Source organism: Chenopodium album, chromosome 3 (assembly GCF_948465745.1).
Source record: "Chenopodium album chromosome 3, dcCheAlbu1.1, whole genome shotgun sequence".
In the NCBI taxonomy this organism is placed as follows: Eukaryota; Viridiplantae; Streptophyta; class Magnoliopsida; order Caryophyllales; family Amaranthaceae; genus Chenopodium; species Chenopodium album.
The window spans coordinates 57,058,472-57,078,137 of NC_137836.1; the positions used below are offsets into that span (position 1 = coordinate 57,058,472).

Genomic DNA, 19,666 nt, shown 5'->3' on the forward strand with positions numbered 1-19,666 from the left:
CCCCGAACTACCAGTCATGGTTCCAGACCTATTGGAGTTGACGATCTCATGGATCGTTAAGGGGTGTAACCTTCACCTTGTGAACGGTTTACAAGTTCCTAAAACTTGTTGGCGACTCTTTTGCTCTAGCTTATTTCCCTTTGGACGCCACCATACTTTAGTGTATGATCACTGTGGGGTTCAAGCTAGGGGTAATGCTTGAAATATTCCCTACATTTTTTGGCGACTCCACTGGGGAGGATTTCTATTTTAATTCCTAAAATTTATATCGGCAATGATTTAGAATGAGTGGATGAGACTCGAAACGTTCTAAGTATTTTCATGTGCGTAATTTTGATTAACATTATTGTCATATGCATAAAAAATATCTCATTGGAAAGACCATCCGTAATGAGTTAAAACATAGGATTTTTACACGTAGGAAATTTGAGAAATATCTTTCACAACTAGGATCGAAATAACACTGCGCGAAACTGGAAAATTTTATCGAGCACAGAAAGCTGCTGAGGCATGTAGGAATTAGCGTCAGCGAATAGAAATTAGCGCCAGTATTTTGACTTTAGCGCCAGACGACAGCTCTGTCGCCAGGCGCTAAAGCCAAAATCTAGCGCCAACCTCTGTTTGCTGGCGCCAAATTCTTCCAATACCGAGCCAGAAATATGCGTTCTAATTTCGACCAGTTTTTCGCATTGTTTGCTCGATCCTACTTCCTAATTGAGTTTTTCTCACTTTTCTGAAACCCATATGTGTTCTACATATGGAGATAACCCTCTGGGAATTCATGCTCCATCTACCTGATTGAACGCTCTGAGAAACAAAGGGTACATCCGAGAATGTTGAATTCACCAAACCATGGAAGCGAATTTTTTCTAAATTCGCGGTGTCCCATCCACTAGCGCCAACCCTTCACGGTTAGGCTTCCGCGCGGTGCATCCGGACAATTAACCATGGACCCTCTTTGACTAACCCATATCCCGAACTTTAGAGAACTAGAGTCATGGTTAGGTTGCAAACTCATTGCATCATATTGTGCCTACTTGACTAATTGTGCATTATTTGTTGTGCATACTCTATGTGTTTTTTCCTAACCGTTTGGTTTGACTTGTGATTAAGCCTAAATAAACTAATTAATGACTAAAGGAATTTGTTTAATTAATTAATTAATTAATTTGAGCTAATAAATATGTCTAAAATCGAGTTATAGTCCCTTTAAGTCAACCCGGATTTTTATTCCCGTACACTGCACAAACGTCAACTTGTTTTGGTCATATCCAGAGTTCTAAGAAGAACTACGAGTCGTACAACCTATGGATCTGTATCCCCGAGTTTTATCTTTAATTTGGAGTTGGTTTCATCACAATCAGAGTCACAGGTTAAAAGTTATGACTAAAATACCACAGCCTGTCCAGTTTAATGCATATACGTGAGGTCTTAACTTAGTCTTTGTTCGAGTCTAGTCACATAGTCTAGCCACATGGTCATGACACGAGTCTTAACATGTCACTTGCAATCACAATAAAGCACCCACTAATATGTATATACACCATGACCATGTCTTAGGTTCATGCATGAGTCGGTTTTTTCCGTCATTTGAGTTGGGGGTACATTCTATTCCTAATTTTCCACATCTCTCCATCTACATGCTTTCTCCATATCACCACCCTCATTTTTCTACCTTCTTCTATCCATTGCACATTGAATAAAGTTTGATTCAAATAATTAACAATGAATATCCCCAAATTCCTTTTCCACAGTACTTGGTCGAGGAGAGAAAGGCGATTAATCAAGGACAACCTCTTTATTCAAGTCTTACTTTTTGATAAACCAATCCGTCAAAAGAAGAAAGCTAAAAAGATAATGGCAAGTCAAGAAGAGGTCAATGAACTTAGGAGTCAATTGACTGACATGACTGAGGCATTAAAGGCTTTAACCCTCAAAATTGATGACCCTGTGAAGCAACAACAAATGAACCTCATGCAAGAAAGCTTGAGCAAGCTATTTAGTGACTATAAATTTCAGGGCATTAGTTCACAAGGGGTCTCGCTGGACAAGGAACTTCTTCCGCATAAGTTCAATGCCAACGATATCCCAACATTCAAGGCAACGGATAACCCTTACTTTCATCTAAGAGCTTTTGAAACTATAATGAATATTAAGGGGATTGATAAGAAAGTCTTTCATTCTTTGTTTTCTTTATCCCTTGAGACCGTTTGTCAACAATGGTTCTTTTCCCTTGACAAAGAGAAAACCTCTTCTTGGGATTCCGTAACAAATGCTTTCATAGATAGATATAAATGTAACATTCAAGACGAAACAGACCACAGACAACTTGAGATGTTAAAACAAAAAGAAAACGAAGGGTTCACTTCTTTCTTCAACAAATGGAGGGAAACTTCTGCTAATATGGTCAAGGTTCCTACCGAAAAAGAATCTGTTAGGATGTTTATCAAGAATCTCCAAGGGAAGTATTCAAAGCACTTAAAATACCAACACGACTTGAATACTTTCAAGGCTGTATATAATATAGGCATTGACATTGAAGATGACCTTCTGAAAGATAATAGTGCGAGAGCAAAGAAGAACAAACATCCTTCTTCTTCCTCTCCCATTAATGAGGTACATGCTACGAACGCCTCTAAATCGCGAATCTAAAGGTCAAAAAGAGTGTTCACTCCACTCAGTATGAGTTATGAAACAGCTTTCGAGAAGCTACATCAAAAAGGACTAGTCATGCCCATAGGGCCCGTCAAAGATCCAGTTCCAGAAGCCAGGCCACCCAAGTGGGACCCTAATAAGCACTGAAAATATCACCAAGCAAAGGGTCACGACACCGAAGAGTGTTGGAAACTCAAAGAAGCTATTCAAGATCTGATCGATGACAATAAAATTTCGAGGTTCTAGCCATTGAAGAAGATCAAACATCCTTTGATCCATCACTTCTTATCACACCTGTAGGTGAGCCCATGATCGAGACAGCTTATATAACCTCTCATGATGAAGTGGCCATAATTGAGGAGGATGAAAGTCTTTTCTTAGATAATACCAGGGAAGACTCGTCAAGTCTAAAAGAGAATGTTCGAAAACTGCAAGATGTCGTTGCCATGCTCTTGAATGTGGTATAAGGACTAGCAAATCGGGTGACGGTTATCGAACAAAATTCTCGTCAAGGATTTAATGAAGAACTCAATGCTTCTAAGCCACGAGCAAAACGGACCATTGAAGAATACACACCAATAGGAATGACTTACAATGAACCTTTTGACTATCTTCACGATCAAGGTCTTATTCACCCCATTGGTCCCAATCAAGACCCTCCGCCCGAAAAACGGTTTCCCAATTGGGATCCAAATTCTTACTGTCGATACCATAGAGGTCGTGGTCACACCACCGAAGCATGTCTCGCCCTCAAAGATCGTGTTCAAGATCTCATTGATTCAAATCTCTTTCATGTTCCCCCGTGCGACAAGAAGGCCAAGATTAGTAACAATAAAAACAGTGGCTGTAAAGGAAAGAAGAACGACTATCCTTCTTCTTCCGAAAACACCTACTCTAGTAACAATGTTGGTACTTTCGACCTTAATGAGATCTTAGCCATGAATAATCGAGGATTTAGAAAGCAACTGAGAAAGGATTTCACCCCTATTGGAATTAGCTACGACAATGCTTTCGTTCGACTCCATGCCAAGGGACTCATTACTCCTATTGGACCTATTCAAGATCCCCCACTTGAGAAGAGATTGCCTAGTTGGAACCCAAATGTAGGCTGCAAGTACCATCAAGGTAGGGGTCATACTACTGAGAGTTGTTGGAAACTAAAGGAAGCAATCCAATATTTGATCGACAATAACGGGCTTCCAATACCTCCAGTCGGCAAGAACACCAAGTGATGATGAGCCAAGGGACAAGAAGAAAGCTTCAACGACAAGATTTCATGATCTTTTTTCTATTTTTTATTCACCTTTTCCCCAATAAGTCTAGCATAGGAACCTTTCTATTCTCTTTAGATTTATTTTTTAGGGTCATTATTTCTTTTCCTTAAATAAAATGAGCATTTTATTCTCTTACATATGATCATCACATTGCATTACATTAAAAATTAAAAAAAAAATCCATGTCAAACTAAGCACAAGGTATACCAATGATTTGAGGCAACTCTTGTAGCCACATCATATCACATTTCACCCTTCAAATATACAATCCTTTTTTTTTATAAACCACTTTGAGCCTTGTCTAATGACAGACCTTTCATTTTTCAACCCATATCTACCTAATCTTGGGATGGGATAGTGTGCAACTTATGCAATTTTTAATATCATAAAAATCTTGAGTGACTTCAAAAGATTAAAATAGCAAAAAAAATAAGCAAAAAAAATAATAAAAGTGTACAAAAGGGCAAGTGTTCCAATGTCTTTGACATGAACATGTCTTTGATATGAATACGTCTCAAATTGCGTCTCTTATCGAGTGCTCGGTACCGTGCCTGAGAAACATGAATGCCAAGTGAGTAATAGACCGCATGATCGGGATTGCCCACACTTATAAAAATGAAATAAATGCTAAAGCAAAAGAAAGAGCTAAAAAAGAGTAGAAAACCTCAAGCATGAAAATACAAATATTCAAAAGCAAGGTTGCACACCTTGGGGGCTTATCGAGGGTCTTGAGCCTTTATCCCCTTCTTCTATAACCTTTAGCCTAACCACGTTACAACCTTTAAAAAGACCTTTTTAAGGTATACACATACTTGTGCGAGGTTCGGCTAGAGCTACATTCGGCCTGATTCCTAACGGATACGTAGGCAACCTCACATCGAGGTGCGGCCGTAATAAAAATTGCATTCATATTTACATTCACACATCATGATCATATCAAGGGATCTCCAATACTCATCCCTATCTACTTAGAGCTAGACTTGGGGGCTTGATCCCTACATCATTAGCTTACCTAGCCTAAAGAGTCACCATTATATGACTCTTTTCAATATATTTTCCACACACTTAGCCTTTGCAGCCTAACTTTAGTGTCACTTTCACACACTGCACAGATACATGACCAAACATACTTCCCTTAGGAACCCTTTGTCATGGAATCTTAACACAAAGTTGAAGCATGCCTTGTCATATCAACATCACTCATCAATCATAATTGTCATTGCATCACGAAGTATGAAGTGCTTAGCCTCCGTGCCTAAGTTACCCAAATACTTTCATCATTAAGTCAACCATTGAGATAGCCTATGATGGATTAATCCTTGCACCTTGAGAGATAGTATCAAACAACATTTGACTAAGCTCATTCAACATGAACCTTCAAAAACTTCGCTTCTTTCTTTTTTCGCGTCTTTCTTTTTCGGGAGAAAGTCGGTACCCTCCACAAAAATGACGGAAAATTTTTGCTTTTTTGTATTTTCGAGTCGCACGATTACACTATAATGCACACACGAGTCATGTACACATTGAGTCATGTTGTGTTATCACATTGAGTCAACACTAAACCTTAGGCCAACCCTAAGATAATTGAAGAAAGATAAGCAAAGTCCTATAGTAAAAGATTAAATGCAGGTGCATCCCAGCAAGCAAGAACATTCCCGGATTTTTTCGAAAAAAACCGCGAATATGATACATGAGATTCTTCCAAGATAAGAGGAGTTTGAGAAAAGTTACATGGATCAGTAAATTAGAGATGAAGAGCTTTAATTTACAAAAGATTTCAGCGGATTTGGTTGAAAGGAAACGACCAAGCTCAAAGTTCGGAGCAAAACCAAGCAACAACGGCTGCAAGAGCAGGATAGGGAAGACCTAACTCCAGCGCCAGACAACGACATCCAGCGTTTGGCAACAGGTTTCAGCGCCTGGCGCTATATCCCAGCGTCTGGCGACAGAGCCAATTCTTGGCGCCAGAGATATTTCAGCAGCAACAGAGCTGGAAGCCTCTCAGAACGGTTATTTCGACTTCATACAGCAATTTCGGGTTCCTTGGTACGCCAGTTAGACCCTAATAAGCAATTTGACATGACTAGTAGTCGGCTCAATTACAATCGTAATAAGTGATTGACCTGACAAAAAATCGTCTCACTTAGCTTAAGCGCCTAAGCATTGGCTCATTGCAAGCACCAAAGCATCGGTTCAAAAGCAAGCATTTATACGACAATTTTTCCAAGATTGGATTGTCATCTCTGGCAAAGTTTCCAAGCGTGGATTGTCGTGCTCCTTCTTTTGGCAAGTTTTTCCAAGTTCGGATTGTCATACATTCATGCATCTTTGGCAAGTTTTCCGAGATTGGATTGTCATACACCCAATTCCCTATGGCAAAATTTCCCAAAGGATTGTCGTAGGTCTCAACTCATCATAAATTTCGGTAAAAGTTCCTCAACGTGGATTGTCATTCATTTCAGCAAGTGGCAAATTTTCCCGAAGTGGATTGTCGGTCGACTCTTTTTTGCAAATGTTCCAAGACGCGGATTGTCAATTGTGGCAATATTTTCCTAAAAGGATTGTCGCATAGCGTTGGAAAATTTCCAAAGTGGATTGCTTTCAAGAGTTATATTCCAAGATGTGGATTGTTGATCGTAGCAAAATTCTTATGACAGATTGTTACAAAGCATTGGCAACTTTTCCCAAAAATTGGATTTTGGCAAATTTTTCGAGATACGGATTGTCGCTTCATCGTGGCAACATTTCCAAGGATGGATTGTTACGAAGCATTGACAACTTTCCCTAAATCGGACTGTCATACATCATACAAGAGTTGTGTTGGCAACTATTCCCAAAGAAAAGAGGATTGTCATCATAGAAAAGCGCCGACGTACAGGCGTAGCGAAAGCAAAGTTCAAGCGAACTTTTAAAGATCGACAAGCGGAGATCTTCGGTAATTTCCTTGGAAAATTATCGCAACAAGTGAGGATAGCTTCAAGCGAAGATATCTTCGGCAGCGTTCCCTAGATTGTGGAGAGTTGTCAAAAACAACTGAAGGTGATTTCAAGCGAAGTTGTCTTCGATCATGTTCCCTTAGACGTGGAAGATGGTCACGAAGCGGAAGAAGGTCGTTTCAAGCAAAGCAATCTTCTATATTGGAAGCAGTTACAAGCGTAGCGGTTTTCAAGTGGGATGGCATTCTCTTGGCAGGAGGTCATCAAAACAGTAAAGCGGCAGCAAATCGGTTACTTTCAGAGACGTGTGCTCGACGGTGCAAGATACGTGTTTCTTAACTCTTTTATCTGTTTAACTAACGCTAGTTTGTAGGTATCGAAATTACAAGAGTGATTTAGGATCGCAGAACGTTCTGAATCATTCTCCGTCTCTATCGATACTCTGACTTTTGTTTTCGAAACTCGCGTTTCTCCAAACTCAGTCAAAGTGGGGGCTTCTGTAGACACCCATTCGTGTCTCCCCAAAACCAAACCCAGTGATGAGTACCTTTCACGTCGAATCATAATCGAATGAAGTGAATGTGTGGAAAGTTTAGTGTTGCGGAAAGTTTTAATTTCTTTTCTCTTCTCTCTATTTTTGAAAACCTATTTTAAAAAAACAGTCAATCCAGTTTGTTTGGTCCATCATATGGGTCCAATAGTAGTGTAGTTGGATAGGGTTTGAAAAGATCTTTCCAACGATATATTATAAGCCCAATTCCGATGAATATTGAGGAAGTTATGGCCAAATTACTGAACTGGGCCCGGTTTGAGCCTTATATGCGGCCCAATGATCTAGAGGAGGGCCTAACATGGATTTATAATTCCTAATGCAATTAGGAATGGTTTTAGTCTTCTAGATTCTTCTAGAAGGTTCTTTTCATTCCTAATTTAATTAGCATTGATAAATTTACTTTTTGTTGACTTTTTAGAGTTTTAATCAGAATAAAAGAACGTTTTTGAGGAAAATACGATTTTATCCTCCTGTACGGCAATTTCTATTTGATTTTAAGAAAACGCGTCAAAAACTTAGTCAGCGCCAAACGCCAGCATTAGCGCCTGACGCTAAGCTTGGCGCCTGGCGCTAACCTGGTTTTACGCGTCAGAACTCTGTTTTCGATTTTTTTATCTTTTTGGCTGATTTTTTCTATAAATAGCTTCCTAAAAACTCCGTTTTCATTCACCAATTCTCATCAACTCTCATCAAGATTTTCTTGATTACACTTTCTCTCTCTCTTTTCTAAACTAGCCTTTTCTCAAATACAAAATTCTGCATTCGCAAGACTTAGACACACCTAGCCAAGTTCGAAGTTGCCTTCGTCCTTGACGTGAAAGGTTTTAATTTTTTAGGGTTTGGTCCCAAATCTCTCTTTCAATTATTTAATTTAATTATTGTTTATTATTTTCCTTGAAGTTACTAACGTGTGTATTTTGTTATTAGAAAGAGGTACGAGGCATCCAAGTAAGTACTTTAATGGTTTAATTGATATTATGATATAGAAATCATGCTTAGATTGTTATTTTGATTCCTAGTATCATGTTAGGATGTTTTCCTTAATTTGATATGTTTAGGGTGACAACAATAAATTCCTAGTATCATGTCTAGGGTAACTTTAATATTAAGTATGATTAAAAGTATGATGCTTCCTATGTTCTTCCTAGTATTTATGATTGTTAGTATCATGTTAGGGCTAAACCTTTGATTTTTATTGTTTAGTGACATGCTAGGGTTTGTTATTAATCTTGTTAGTATCATGCCTAGGATCTTGCTATTTTTATTATGCTTTAACATGATTCATGATTATTTTTATAATTGTTTTGATTATTATTAATATTTATGATTATATATTATTATTATAATGATGATTATGATTATTATTGATTGTTATTATCATGTTGCTTGATATTTATTGTTATTCTTGATCACGCCTTTTATGCTTGTTTAAAGGGAATTGGTACTTGTAATCACGCTTAATAAGATAATTAGTAATCTTATTTAGGGTTAATATGATTATAATTCAAGTGATCGCCAATAATAGATTTATTTGTGCATTAATATTCAACCAACATAGATAAACAAGTTTAGGGTAATCCTATTGATTGCATGTTAGTCAGAAAGCGCACATGTATACGATCAGAATAAAGTAGAGGCCTATTATTAGGGCAGGTTCAATCTCTTTTAGGTTGGATTTGTACCTTCATCCCCGAACTACCAGTCATGGTTCCAGACCTATTGGAGTTGACGATCTTGTTGGCAGGTAACCTTCACCCTGTGAACGGTTTACAAGTTCCTAAAACTTGTTGGCGACTCTTTTGCTCTAGCTTATTTCCCTTTGGACGCCACCATACTTTAGTGTATGATCACAGTGGAGTTCAAGATAGGGGTAATGCTTGAAATATTCCCTACAAATATGCTTCAGATGAAGTTATCATTTAAGGTCGTTGAAGGACATGACAAATACCTTGGTCTTCCTACTTACCTAGGGAGCTCTGAAAAAAATGAATTTTCTCTGTTGTTTAGGATCGGGTCTGGAAAAAGCTTAAAGGTTAAAAGGGTGTCTATCTCTCACAAGCTGGCCGGGAAGTCCTTATCAAGTCAATTGCTTAAGCTATTCCCACTTATGCGATGCAATGCTTCAATCTCCCCGTGAGTATCCTTAAGGAAATTGAAAGAATGTGTCGCAATTTCTTTTGGGGATAGAAAAAGGAAGAACATAAGATTGCTTGGGTGGCGTGGGAGAAGGTGATTGTTTATAAGAAAGAAGGTCGGGGGTTTGGGGATGTGCGATCTTTTATGCTTTAACAAGGCCATGCTTGCAAAACAAGTGTAAAGACTCCTCACTAATACCAATTCCCTGATGGTGTGTACTCTAAAACAGAAATATTTCCCAAACTCGGACTTAATGTCGGCCATAGCAATGCCAAATGCTAGCTATACATGGAAGTCTATTCTTTCTGCTAGAGATGTTGTGAGGTTGGGCTCTTGCAAATTAGTGGGGTTTGGAAACACAATTGATATATGGAGGGACCCTTGGGTTCCTAATCTTCCCAGTTTCTGAATTCTACCAAGACCGCAAATTGATAGCAGCAGCCTGAATTATGTTAGGGAACTGGTGACAGAGGGTGTATGGAATGATGCCATGCTCAAGAGCCTCTTTGTTGAATGGGAAGTGAAGGAAATAAAGAAGATCCCTCTGCCCTCTTTTCCTAGTGAAAATTGCTGGTCTTGGAAGCTTTCGAAATCAGGGGACTTCACAGTCTGAAGTGCTTATTTTTCTCTACTGAAATCAATTAAGGATGTTGATGCAACCTCTTCTTCCCCTCCTTGCAAAGAAATCTGGTTCAACCTCTAGAACGTGAATGTCTCCCCTAAAGTTAAAAACTTTGGGTGGCGTGCTCTTCATGGGGGCACCCCAGTTCGTAGAAACCTGGAAAAAAAAAAGGTGTGAACGTGGACGATGTATGTCCTACCTGTGGTGAAGAATCAGAAACCATTTTACATACTCTCCTTTTCTATCCTACTGTGATGAGTGACATTTATGTCACTCTTAGGAAGTATTTTTAGAGTCATTTTCGCGTTTATTTTATCTTATTTTCCCTTTCTTTCTCTTGTTTTCTCTTAATAACATTTCTTGTTTATTTTGGTAATATTGTCGTGTTTTAGTTCTTTTTGTAGTTTTATTAGAATTAGTTTATTTTTGTATTTTATTTGCTTTTGATTTGTTATATTTCGTTCTTTATTTTTCCTTGAAAGTATTCTAATTTACTTTCATTTATTTTAATTAGTTTTGAGTCTATTTTATTTCACTTTCTTTGCTTGTATAGTTTTTGTTTAGTTTTTATTAGTTTTAAGTTTATTTTGTTATTTATTTGATTTTATTTACTTGTATAGTTTTATTTAATTTTTATTAGTTTAGTGTTATTTCTCTTTTTCTATTTTACTTTATTTTATTCCTAATTTATTTATTTCATTCTTATTTGTCTTGATTTCTCCTTGGTTTTGTGTGTAGGGGTTCGGGTTTTATGTCAAGTGGGTTCGGGTTCCAAGTTGAGTCAAACGCCAAACAAACCCATGCTGCCCCTTATCCTTCACCACACCCCACACCTTATCCTCCACCACACACACACCAACACACCACAGCAGCCCCTCACCAACACACCACAGCAGCCCCTCACCAACACACCACAGCAGCCCCTCACTCCCCTGCTCCCTGCTGCCACCCAATCAACGCACCAGCCAACAACCACCTGACCACCGCAACCCAGCCGCAACAGCCCCTGCTGCCTCCCTCACAAACCCACAATAAACCACCAATTACCACCAGCCACGAAAACCCCGCAACACCACCAACACCAACAGCAACATTAACCTCCAATCACACCACCGTCACACACTCACCAACACCACACAACAGCAGCCACCCAACCACCACCTTCACGCGCAGCCACAACAACAGCTACCACTATCCCCTGCTCCAATTCACCTCACAACAACAGCCATCCCGCAACCTACCACAACCCAAACCAAACCAAAATCACCACAGCAGCCCCTCACCAACACCACCGTCAACAACCAGCACCAATTAAGCTACCAATCGACCCCTCAATTAAGCAAAAATCAGAGCAATTAGCGAATTAATCAAGTTCGAGCAAACCGTTGAGGGTTCGGCCGAACTTCGAGTCAGAGACTTTGGGGGTTTTGTTATTCGAAGAGGAGTGGTCGAACATACCCATGGTTCGACCGAACCAACCCCGTAGTTCGGCCACACCAACCCATAGTTCGACCGAACCACTTCACGAGCTTCTCACGCGAGTTTTAATGAAAATTGAACGGCCTTGATTGATTGCTGGTTGATGAAGATGTCGGTGATGATTTTGAGCCATTGATGATGGTTGTTCGGTGGTGTTGATATTGAAGCAGCCATGAAGATCGAAGAGGAGGGGGTAGCTGATGTTTTTTTTTTTGTTTTGGGATTTGTTTTGTTTTTCTTTTATTTTTATTTTCTTTGTTTTCTTTTCTCTTTTCTTATTTTCTTTCTTTTATTTTATTTTTATTTTAGTTTCTGATTTTTTTTACTTTTCCTTTTAATTTATTTTATTTTATTTTCTTTTTCTATTTTTCCTAGTTTTATTAAGTTAGTATAAATACCCATTTTTTTGGGGGGTAATAAAGGACATTCAATAACTATCTATTCTTCTCTCTAATTAGTTTTAGTTTTAGGTTAGGTTAGGATTAGTCTTCATTGGTAGAGAGAGAAAGTGTGGTTTTCTTCATTAATGAACTTGGATTTTGAAGAAGGAGCTTGTTCAATCCTTTGTAGACCTTCATCTTCAATTAATGAGCAATCTCTTACTCTTTCTCTTTACCTTTGTTTTTTATTTTGCTTATTTACTTTTATTTTTCTTCTTTGCTTATTAATCATGTTGATGCTTATTGATTTGATGATTGATATTGTTTTCAATATGATTTGTGAGTAGTCATCTAGCCAAGGGTGTGGGGATGGTGTAGTTGCTAATTGTTCATGCTTTTAATGTTGGGGTTATGTTAATGGTGATTAAAGTCTTTGCATGCTTGATATTCTTTGGTCTTTCTTGCAAGTGCACATTGTTAGTTGATCAAAGATGAGTCTTTACTAACAAGTAACGGAAGTTGACTTAGTTGAGATTTATTACTATCGATTGTTATTTAATAGTACCTCCTAGTATATGGTTCTAATGTGGAAACATAGAGATATGTTAGGAGAAGCCAATTGACCCCGGAAGGCGGCTAGATTGGACCCTTTTACTTTGATATTCATGCATGTTTAGTTTACCATTGATATGCTACTTTGTTATTGTATGGTCAAGCGTCAACTTCACCTACCCATTTCCCTTGGTGCCTTAATGTTTTATTTCTTGTTTTAGCATCTTTAGACTTTAGTTTATTTATCTCCTATTCCAGACTAGCTTAATTGTCGATAACATTTGGTGGTGTTTACCGTTCTCTGTGGTTCGACCCCTATGCTTGCCTTATACTCATATTAGGTTTGTTTAGGTTGTATAAATTGTATTTGATCTAGGGATAGACAATTGGCGACGCGTTTATTTCCCTTGTCATACTGTTAAAGCTATATGGTACTATTCTCCCCTAAGGTTAAAGGTTGACAGTGCTAATGTCACCTCTTTTAGATCCTTCTGTTCTAATATGTTTAAAGTTTATAAAAATAGAGAGTGGTGGGATATACTTTGGATTCTCTTATAGGGAATATGGTTAAAAAGGAATGTGTGGTATTTTGACAAGAAAAATCTTAAAATTGAAGTTGTGATTCAGAGAGCTATTAACTTAGTGGGAGAGTATGCAAAGGCGAACGAGGAGAAAGCACCTTTCCTTGTTCCAAAACCTGTGATTGATCACTTATGGAATGCCCCTCCGAGAGGAGTTTGCAAAATTAATTCAGATGTGGCTTGCTTCAGAGATGAAACCACTGGACTTGGTGGAGTAGTGAGATTTAATGTTGGTGATGTCCTTCTTTCTACTTGCTGGAGATTAAAGGAAGGGTTCGATGTTGATGTGGGTGAAGCCCTTGCTACGAGGCACGCCCTTTCAATCACCACAGAAGCTGGCTTTCGAAGGGTTATATTAGAGACGGATAATTTGAAGTTGTTCCAGCATGTGAAGCACAAAAAAAGTCAGACTTCTAGTTTTGGATTAATTGTGAAAGACATTCTTCACATTGCAAACTCTTGTTCTAGTTGTTCTATTTCTCATGTGGGTAGGAAAGGAAATGGGGTAGCTCATAGATTAGCTCAAAGTAGCTTGATGTTTGATGAGATGCGTGTGTGGATGGAGGAGGTATTGGACTGTGCTTCTGATGTTGTACTCTTTGACACTTTGAGCTTGACATAATAAATTTCCCCAGTTTCCCGTCAAAAAAAAAAAAAAAAAAAAAAAAAAAAAAAAAAAAAGCTCTATTAAGTCAAGCTTTTTGACTCTTAGCATAAATCAAGTCCATACTTAAAGTTAATCTTTCAATTTATATCAATATAGTTCCTTTCTCAAGAGTAAGCTAAGACTTTTCATCTTTCAATTCTATTTAATTTTATTCAATCTATTGCCTTCCTATAGAAAAATTGACCCTCTTAAAGTAGCACCTTTCAATTAAACTTAGTGTCTTTGGAAAGAAAAAAGCCAACCCTCTAAATAAATTCATCCTTTTCAATTTAATTTAATCTAGCAAGTATCTTTCTTAAGAGAATATGGCTAACACTCTAGTAGGAATTAATTACTACACACTCTTCAATAGTCTTTAATTAAGTATCAAAGTTGATCCTTGCTTAGAGTTTTGTCTCTTTATTAATTTAATTAAAATCAAACGTCTCTAAGCATCAAAGTTGATCTAGCTAGGCTTAGAATTTAGTCTCTTCGATTCAATTCAATTCAAACAAATAGTCTTTAAGTGTTAACACATATCCCTGTTTTGAATTTGGTCTCTTTAAATCGATTCAACCCTATTCAATTATATCCCTTATATTGTAGGATCATTTTTTTCCCGTGCAAGACTGACTTTTGCAGGTACAATTTCAACAACAGTGGCACGGGCTGCAGACATAAATACATTTGTAGGTATCAGTTTTCACAAAGGTTAGTTTAAAATCGTAGAGTGTTTCAAATTATTCTTCGTTCCGACTCGACTACTTTAACCTTTGCCATTACTAGAAAGCCTCGGTCCAATAAGGGCTTCTGTAGACATTAACTTGTGTCTCTCCAAATATTGTCTAATGATGAAATATACATCGTTTCCTAAATTAGTTTAGGTTACATAACGGATCCAAGAATTGCTTGAACTTCCTAATTATCCTAGCCCGTTTACCTTTAAATTAAAAATTGATCTAAGCTTTTCATTCTAACCCAAAGCGTATATATTTTTATCAGCCTAAACCCTTCGAGCCCATAAACCGACCCAATCTGAAACACTATTAGATCCTAGTGTGGACTAATTATTGATAATCTGAATCCTAAGTTACCATAAAGTCTAGTGGAATAACAAAGCCTTAGTCCCAAAATAATGAAAAAGCTAAATTAAAACCAATGCGTACAACATTTCATGATTAGCCTGCTAAGCTAATTCCATCATGTCACGCTAGTTATGCAGCTGTCTTGCAAATAGTTGCACTGTTATGCACAAATTTCATTGCATTACACTAATCTAGACCTTGGAGACGGGTCATTTGGGTCGAGTTACTTACGGGTCAGGTTATTTCGGGTCAGCTAACATTTGGGTTAGGTATGGGTTGGGTCGGGTCATTTCGGGTTTTAGGTATGACTTAGATCAAGTATCGGGTCGGGGTCAATTTCAAATCGGGTCATAACCTTTTCGAGTCAAGTATGTTAGGACATATTTGGGTCGGGTCAAAATCGGTCGAATCATGTTCAAGTTGTTCAATTTGTGGATCAAGCTCAAATCAATAATTTTGTATTTTGTTCAGTTTTTTTTTTAAACAACCGAAGCCTTTAATTAATTAATAAGTAGAGAATCCGATAATACATAACGACTAATCTCAGACAGGCAATGATTCACCCATACTGGCTCTACCCCAAACGGGACTAACTTAGCTAGGTGATGAGCAACGTGGTTGTCATCCCTTTTTACATGAGACCAAATAACAATATCAAAGCAAGCAGTAAAAGAGAAAATATCCTCAAGAAACAAATCAAGCTCTGTCAAGAAGATGGAGGCTTTCGAGAGTTTAGAGATAATGGAGAGGTTGTCGGATTCGAAAATCACTTTCTTGAAGCCGAATCTGTGAGCGAGTCGCTTTCCCTTCAGCCACGATAGGATCCCAATAGCTTCGCACCCTTCTTGTAGCTGAAAAAAGAATTGTACCAGTAGAATCTCTAGCAACAACACCTGCTCCTGCCCACCCAACATCACTTAGTGAAGCGTCGCAATTGATCTTAACAAACTCGGGAGGAGGGGCTTTCCACGTCTTGGGACTTCTGTGAACTGATGGCCTGCGAGTACCCCCGTATACCCTTTCTGTGTACAGCAAAGTGTCTACAACGAGACGTTTGGAGCGCTCTAGAATAGTACGCTGATCAACTTCAACTCCATTAAAAACCTTCTCATTCCTCCTGTTCCAGATTTGCCAAAGTAAAACAACACCTAGGTGACACTTGCTACTCGAATTACTCTTCCATTCCACCACCAAGTCAGCAAAAGAACCCTCCCCATCCCATACAAGCTGCTCACATTCTGATTCCCTCCAAATATCTCTAATAGCATAGCATCCAAACAGAGCATGCTGCAGAGTTTCAGGTTCACTCGGGCACCATGGGCAATGCTTATCCTCGGTCATATGACGGTAGGTAAGGTAGTCTTTAACAGCGAGCGTTCCTGTGCAAGCTCTCCACATAAAGTGGCGAACCTTAGGAATAACATCGAGACTCCAAATTGTAACCCATGCTTCGTGGAAGGCATCAAGATCACAACCCTTACCCAGGAAGTAAGCAGTTTTAACAATGTACTCTCCACTGTTCGAAAACGCCCAAATCATCTCATCCTTAGGGCTGCGAAGGCTAAGGGGAATAGCTAGGATGCACTTGATATCGCGAGCATTAAAATTATCCAAGATAAAATCATACCTCCACTCCTTCGAGTCTTGATCAATTAAATCTCGAACCTTGGTAATTTCTGGAATAACATTCAAAATGATGTGACTACCCTGCTCATCGGCAACCCAAGGTTCACCCCACACCTTGATATTTTCTCCATCTCCAACCCTCCAAATCAAGCCTTCTCTCAAGATAAACTTCGAACACCAGATGCTGGACCAAGAATAGCTTCCTGATTGACCAAGATAGGACTCCAAAAAATCTGAATTCGGGTAGTATTTTTTTGCCATGACTCTGCCAAACAAGGATGATGGTTGTTTGAAGAGTCTCCAGGCTTGCTTTCGAAGGAGCGCTAAATTGAAAACACCCATGTCCCGAAAACCCATTCCCCCCAAGCATTTAGGGGAACATAACACATCCCATTTGATCTAGTGAACACACTTTTTCCGGTCTGAACTCCCCCACCAAAATTTTGCCGTCATAGCTCGAATGTCATCAATAACTAAACTCGGAAGCTTATACACACCCATTAAATAGGTCAGAATAGCATGGATGACCGATTTAATTATTACTTCCTTTTCGGCTCTCGACAGCAATTTCTCCTTCCACCCTTTCAGCTTTTTCCATAATCTATCTTTAAGAGCATTAAAAATCACCCTCTTAGACCTTCCAATGATCGTCGGAATCCCCAAATACTTCACATGATTCTCCACCTTTTTCATTCCCAGTAACTCAACAAGCTCATACTGCTTTGACACACACACGCCTTTGCTAAAAGAGACCTCCGATTTCTCGTAATTAATTTTCTGCCCGGAAGTTGCTTCGTATGTGTTGAGAATTTCAACAATATGTGAGCATTCCTGTCGGTTGGCTCTTGCAAATAGCAAACTGTCATCAGCAAAAAGGAGATGAGAGATACTCGGACCCCCCTTGCTAGCCTTCGCTCCATGAATCACATTATTCATAACAGCTTTCCGGAGAAGGCCAGAGAAAGCATCCGCCACTAAGATAAAAAGATACAGAGATAGAGGATCTCCCTGTCTCAGACCTCTAGTCAGAGTGACATGACCACAGACTTGGCCATTAATAATAAAGGAGTAAGAGACTATTGTGACAAGAGATATAATCAATCGAACCCAGTTCTCGGCAAACCCAAATCTTCTCAAAAGATCACTCAGAAAAGACCATTCTACCCGATCATAAGCCTTACTCATATCAAGTTTTAGGCCAATGGTACCTTTTCGCCCTCTACTCCTTTTCTTCATCGTGTGAAAAATTTCCAGAGCTATCAAAGCATTGTCTGTAATAAGTCTCCCTAGGACAAAAGCACTCTGATTTTCCGAAACCAAACCAGGAAGAAAATTTTTTAACCGCATAACAATAGCTTTAGAAGCCATCTTGTAGAGCACATTACATGAGGCAATAGGACGGAAATCAGAAATTAATTCCAGATCCTTTACCTTTGGAATCAAGGCCACATTAGTACCATTAACACAACTCGGTGAAATTGAACCATGAAAAATATCACATACAAAACGAGCAACATCATCACCAATAATATGCCAGAATTTTTGGAAAAATATAGCGTGCATACCATCCGGCCCCGACGCTTTGCAAGGTTGCATTTGAGAGAGAGCAGCATAGATCTCTTCCTTTGTGAACGGTTTGAGGAACTCCTCATTAACTTCATTCGTAATGACAGGGTCAATAGCTTCTAACACTTTCTACTTAGAACTCTCAGTGGGGACTCTTGAAGAAAAAAGATTCTTGTAGAAATTCACCACAATCTGCTCAATGACCTCATCATCTTCCTCTCGAACCCCATTCTCGTCCTTAAGTCCTTTGATTGTATTTTTTGCCTTTCTCTGCGATGCTTTGTGATGGAAATAGGAGGTGTTCCTATCACCATCTTTCACATCTGAGGACCTTGACCGAATGTACCAGTATGCCTCCTGCCGATCATGGAGCTCATCCAACTTCTTCTCTAGCCTCATACATTCCTGCACTGACCCTTCTGTCACTCCTTCTTCTTGAGCTTCCTTTAAGAGTTTCTTGGCATCTGTAATTTTCTTGCCCAGATCATCAAACTTGCCCCTATCCCAGCTTGAAAGAGAAGCTACCATTAAGCCCAACCTCATAGTCATGCCCTCACCCATGGTTATACTCCAGCAATTACGTACCACATTCTCACATTCTCACATTCCGAGTCCAGCAACCACCCAGTTTCGAATCTGAACTCCCTTTTCTTTTTCTTTCTTTTCTTTTTGCGCTGAGTTCGAAGCTCTAGGAGAATTGTATTATGATCGGACTTATACCTTAGAAGGTGTTGCGCTGGGGTGTTGGGAAATTTATCAAACCAAGCCATATTGCCAATAAAGCGATCAAGCCGTTCCCTAACCCGAGTCTGAACTGTCAACCCCCTCTTCCATGTGTACCATTGGCCAACATAGCCAAGATCGTGCAAATTGCAGTCCTGGAGCAAGTCTATAAACCCGAACATAGTTGGTCGCTCACAATCAGATGTGCCCTCCCTCTCTTCATAACTTAAAATCTCGTTGAAGTCACCTCCAAAGAGCGTCAGAACATTATTATCCTCGCAAAGAAGTCGGATGAGGCCCCAAGTTTTGTGTTTATTCCCGGCCTCCGGCCACCCATAAATGCCAACAAACCTCCAATTACCAGTAGTAGGACTAGCAACATCACCACAAATATGGTTATTTGAATAAGAACTGATCGTGAAAGAAACGTTAGCCTCACTCCAGTAAACACATAAACCACCCGAACGACCAACACTACTTACACCAAAAGAATTTGTGAACCCAACCCTCCTCTTCAATTCTTCTTCTATTGTTTTATTTAATTTAGTTTCTGATACAAATACGATCTCCAGGGCAAAAGAGGTACACAACCTCCTAAAATTCGAAACTGCCCGGGGTTTGCCCATCCCCCGACAGTTCCAACAAAGGATACTCATTGTGTGGGGCGGGGTTGAGCCATGTCAACCTCCGCCGGACTAGTAGAAGAGAGATCCATCCCAGGGTTAGACTTGTTTCGCTTCCCAACAGATGTTGTCTCTAAATCCACTTCAACAGAATTTTCAGCAAGCTTCCTCTTCCCTGCCAGAGCATAATTTTCTTCCATTGAGCTATCAATGTCTCTGTCAATGCGTC

General features: G+C 39.1%; 1 protein-coding gene across 1 annotated transcript; it reads right to left on the reverse strand.

The window, feature by feature from the left end:
- Positions 1–18,654: 18,654 nt before the first annotated feature.
- On the reverse strand, positions 18,655–19,440 carry LOC145625141 (uncharacterized). Its single transcript, XM_081678221.1, has one exon. The coding sequence runs from the start codon at positions 19,438–19,440 to the stop codon at positions 18,655–18,657; it is 786 nt and encodes a 261-aa protein (XP_081534347.1).
- Positions 19,441–19,666: the final 226 nt, after the last annotated feature.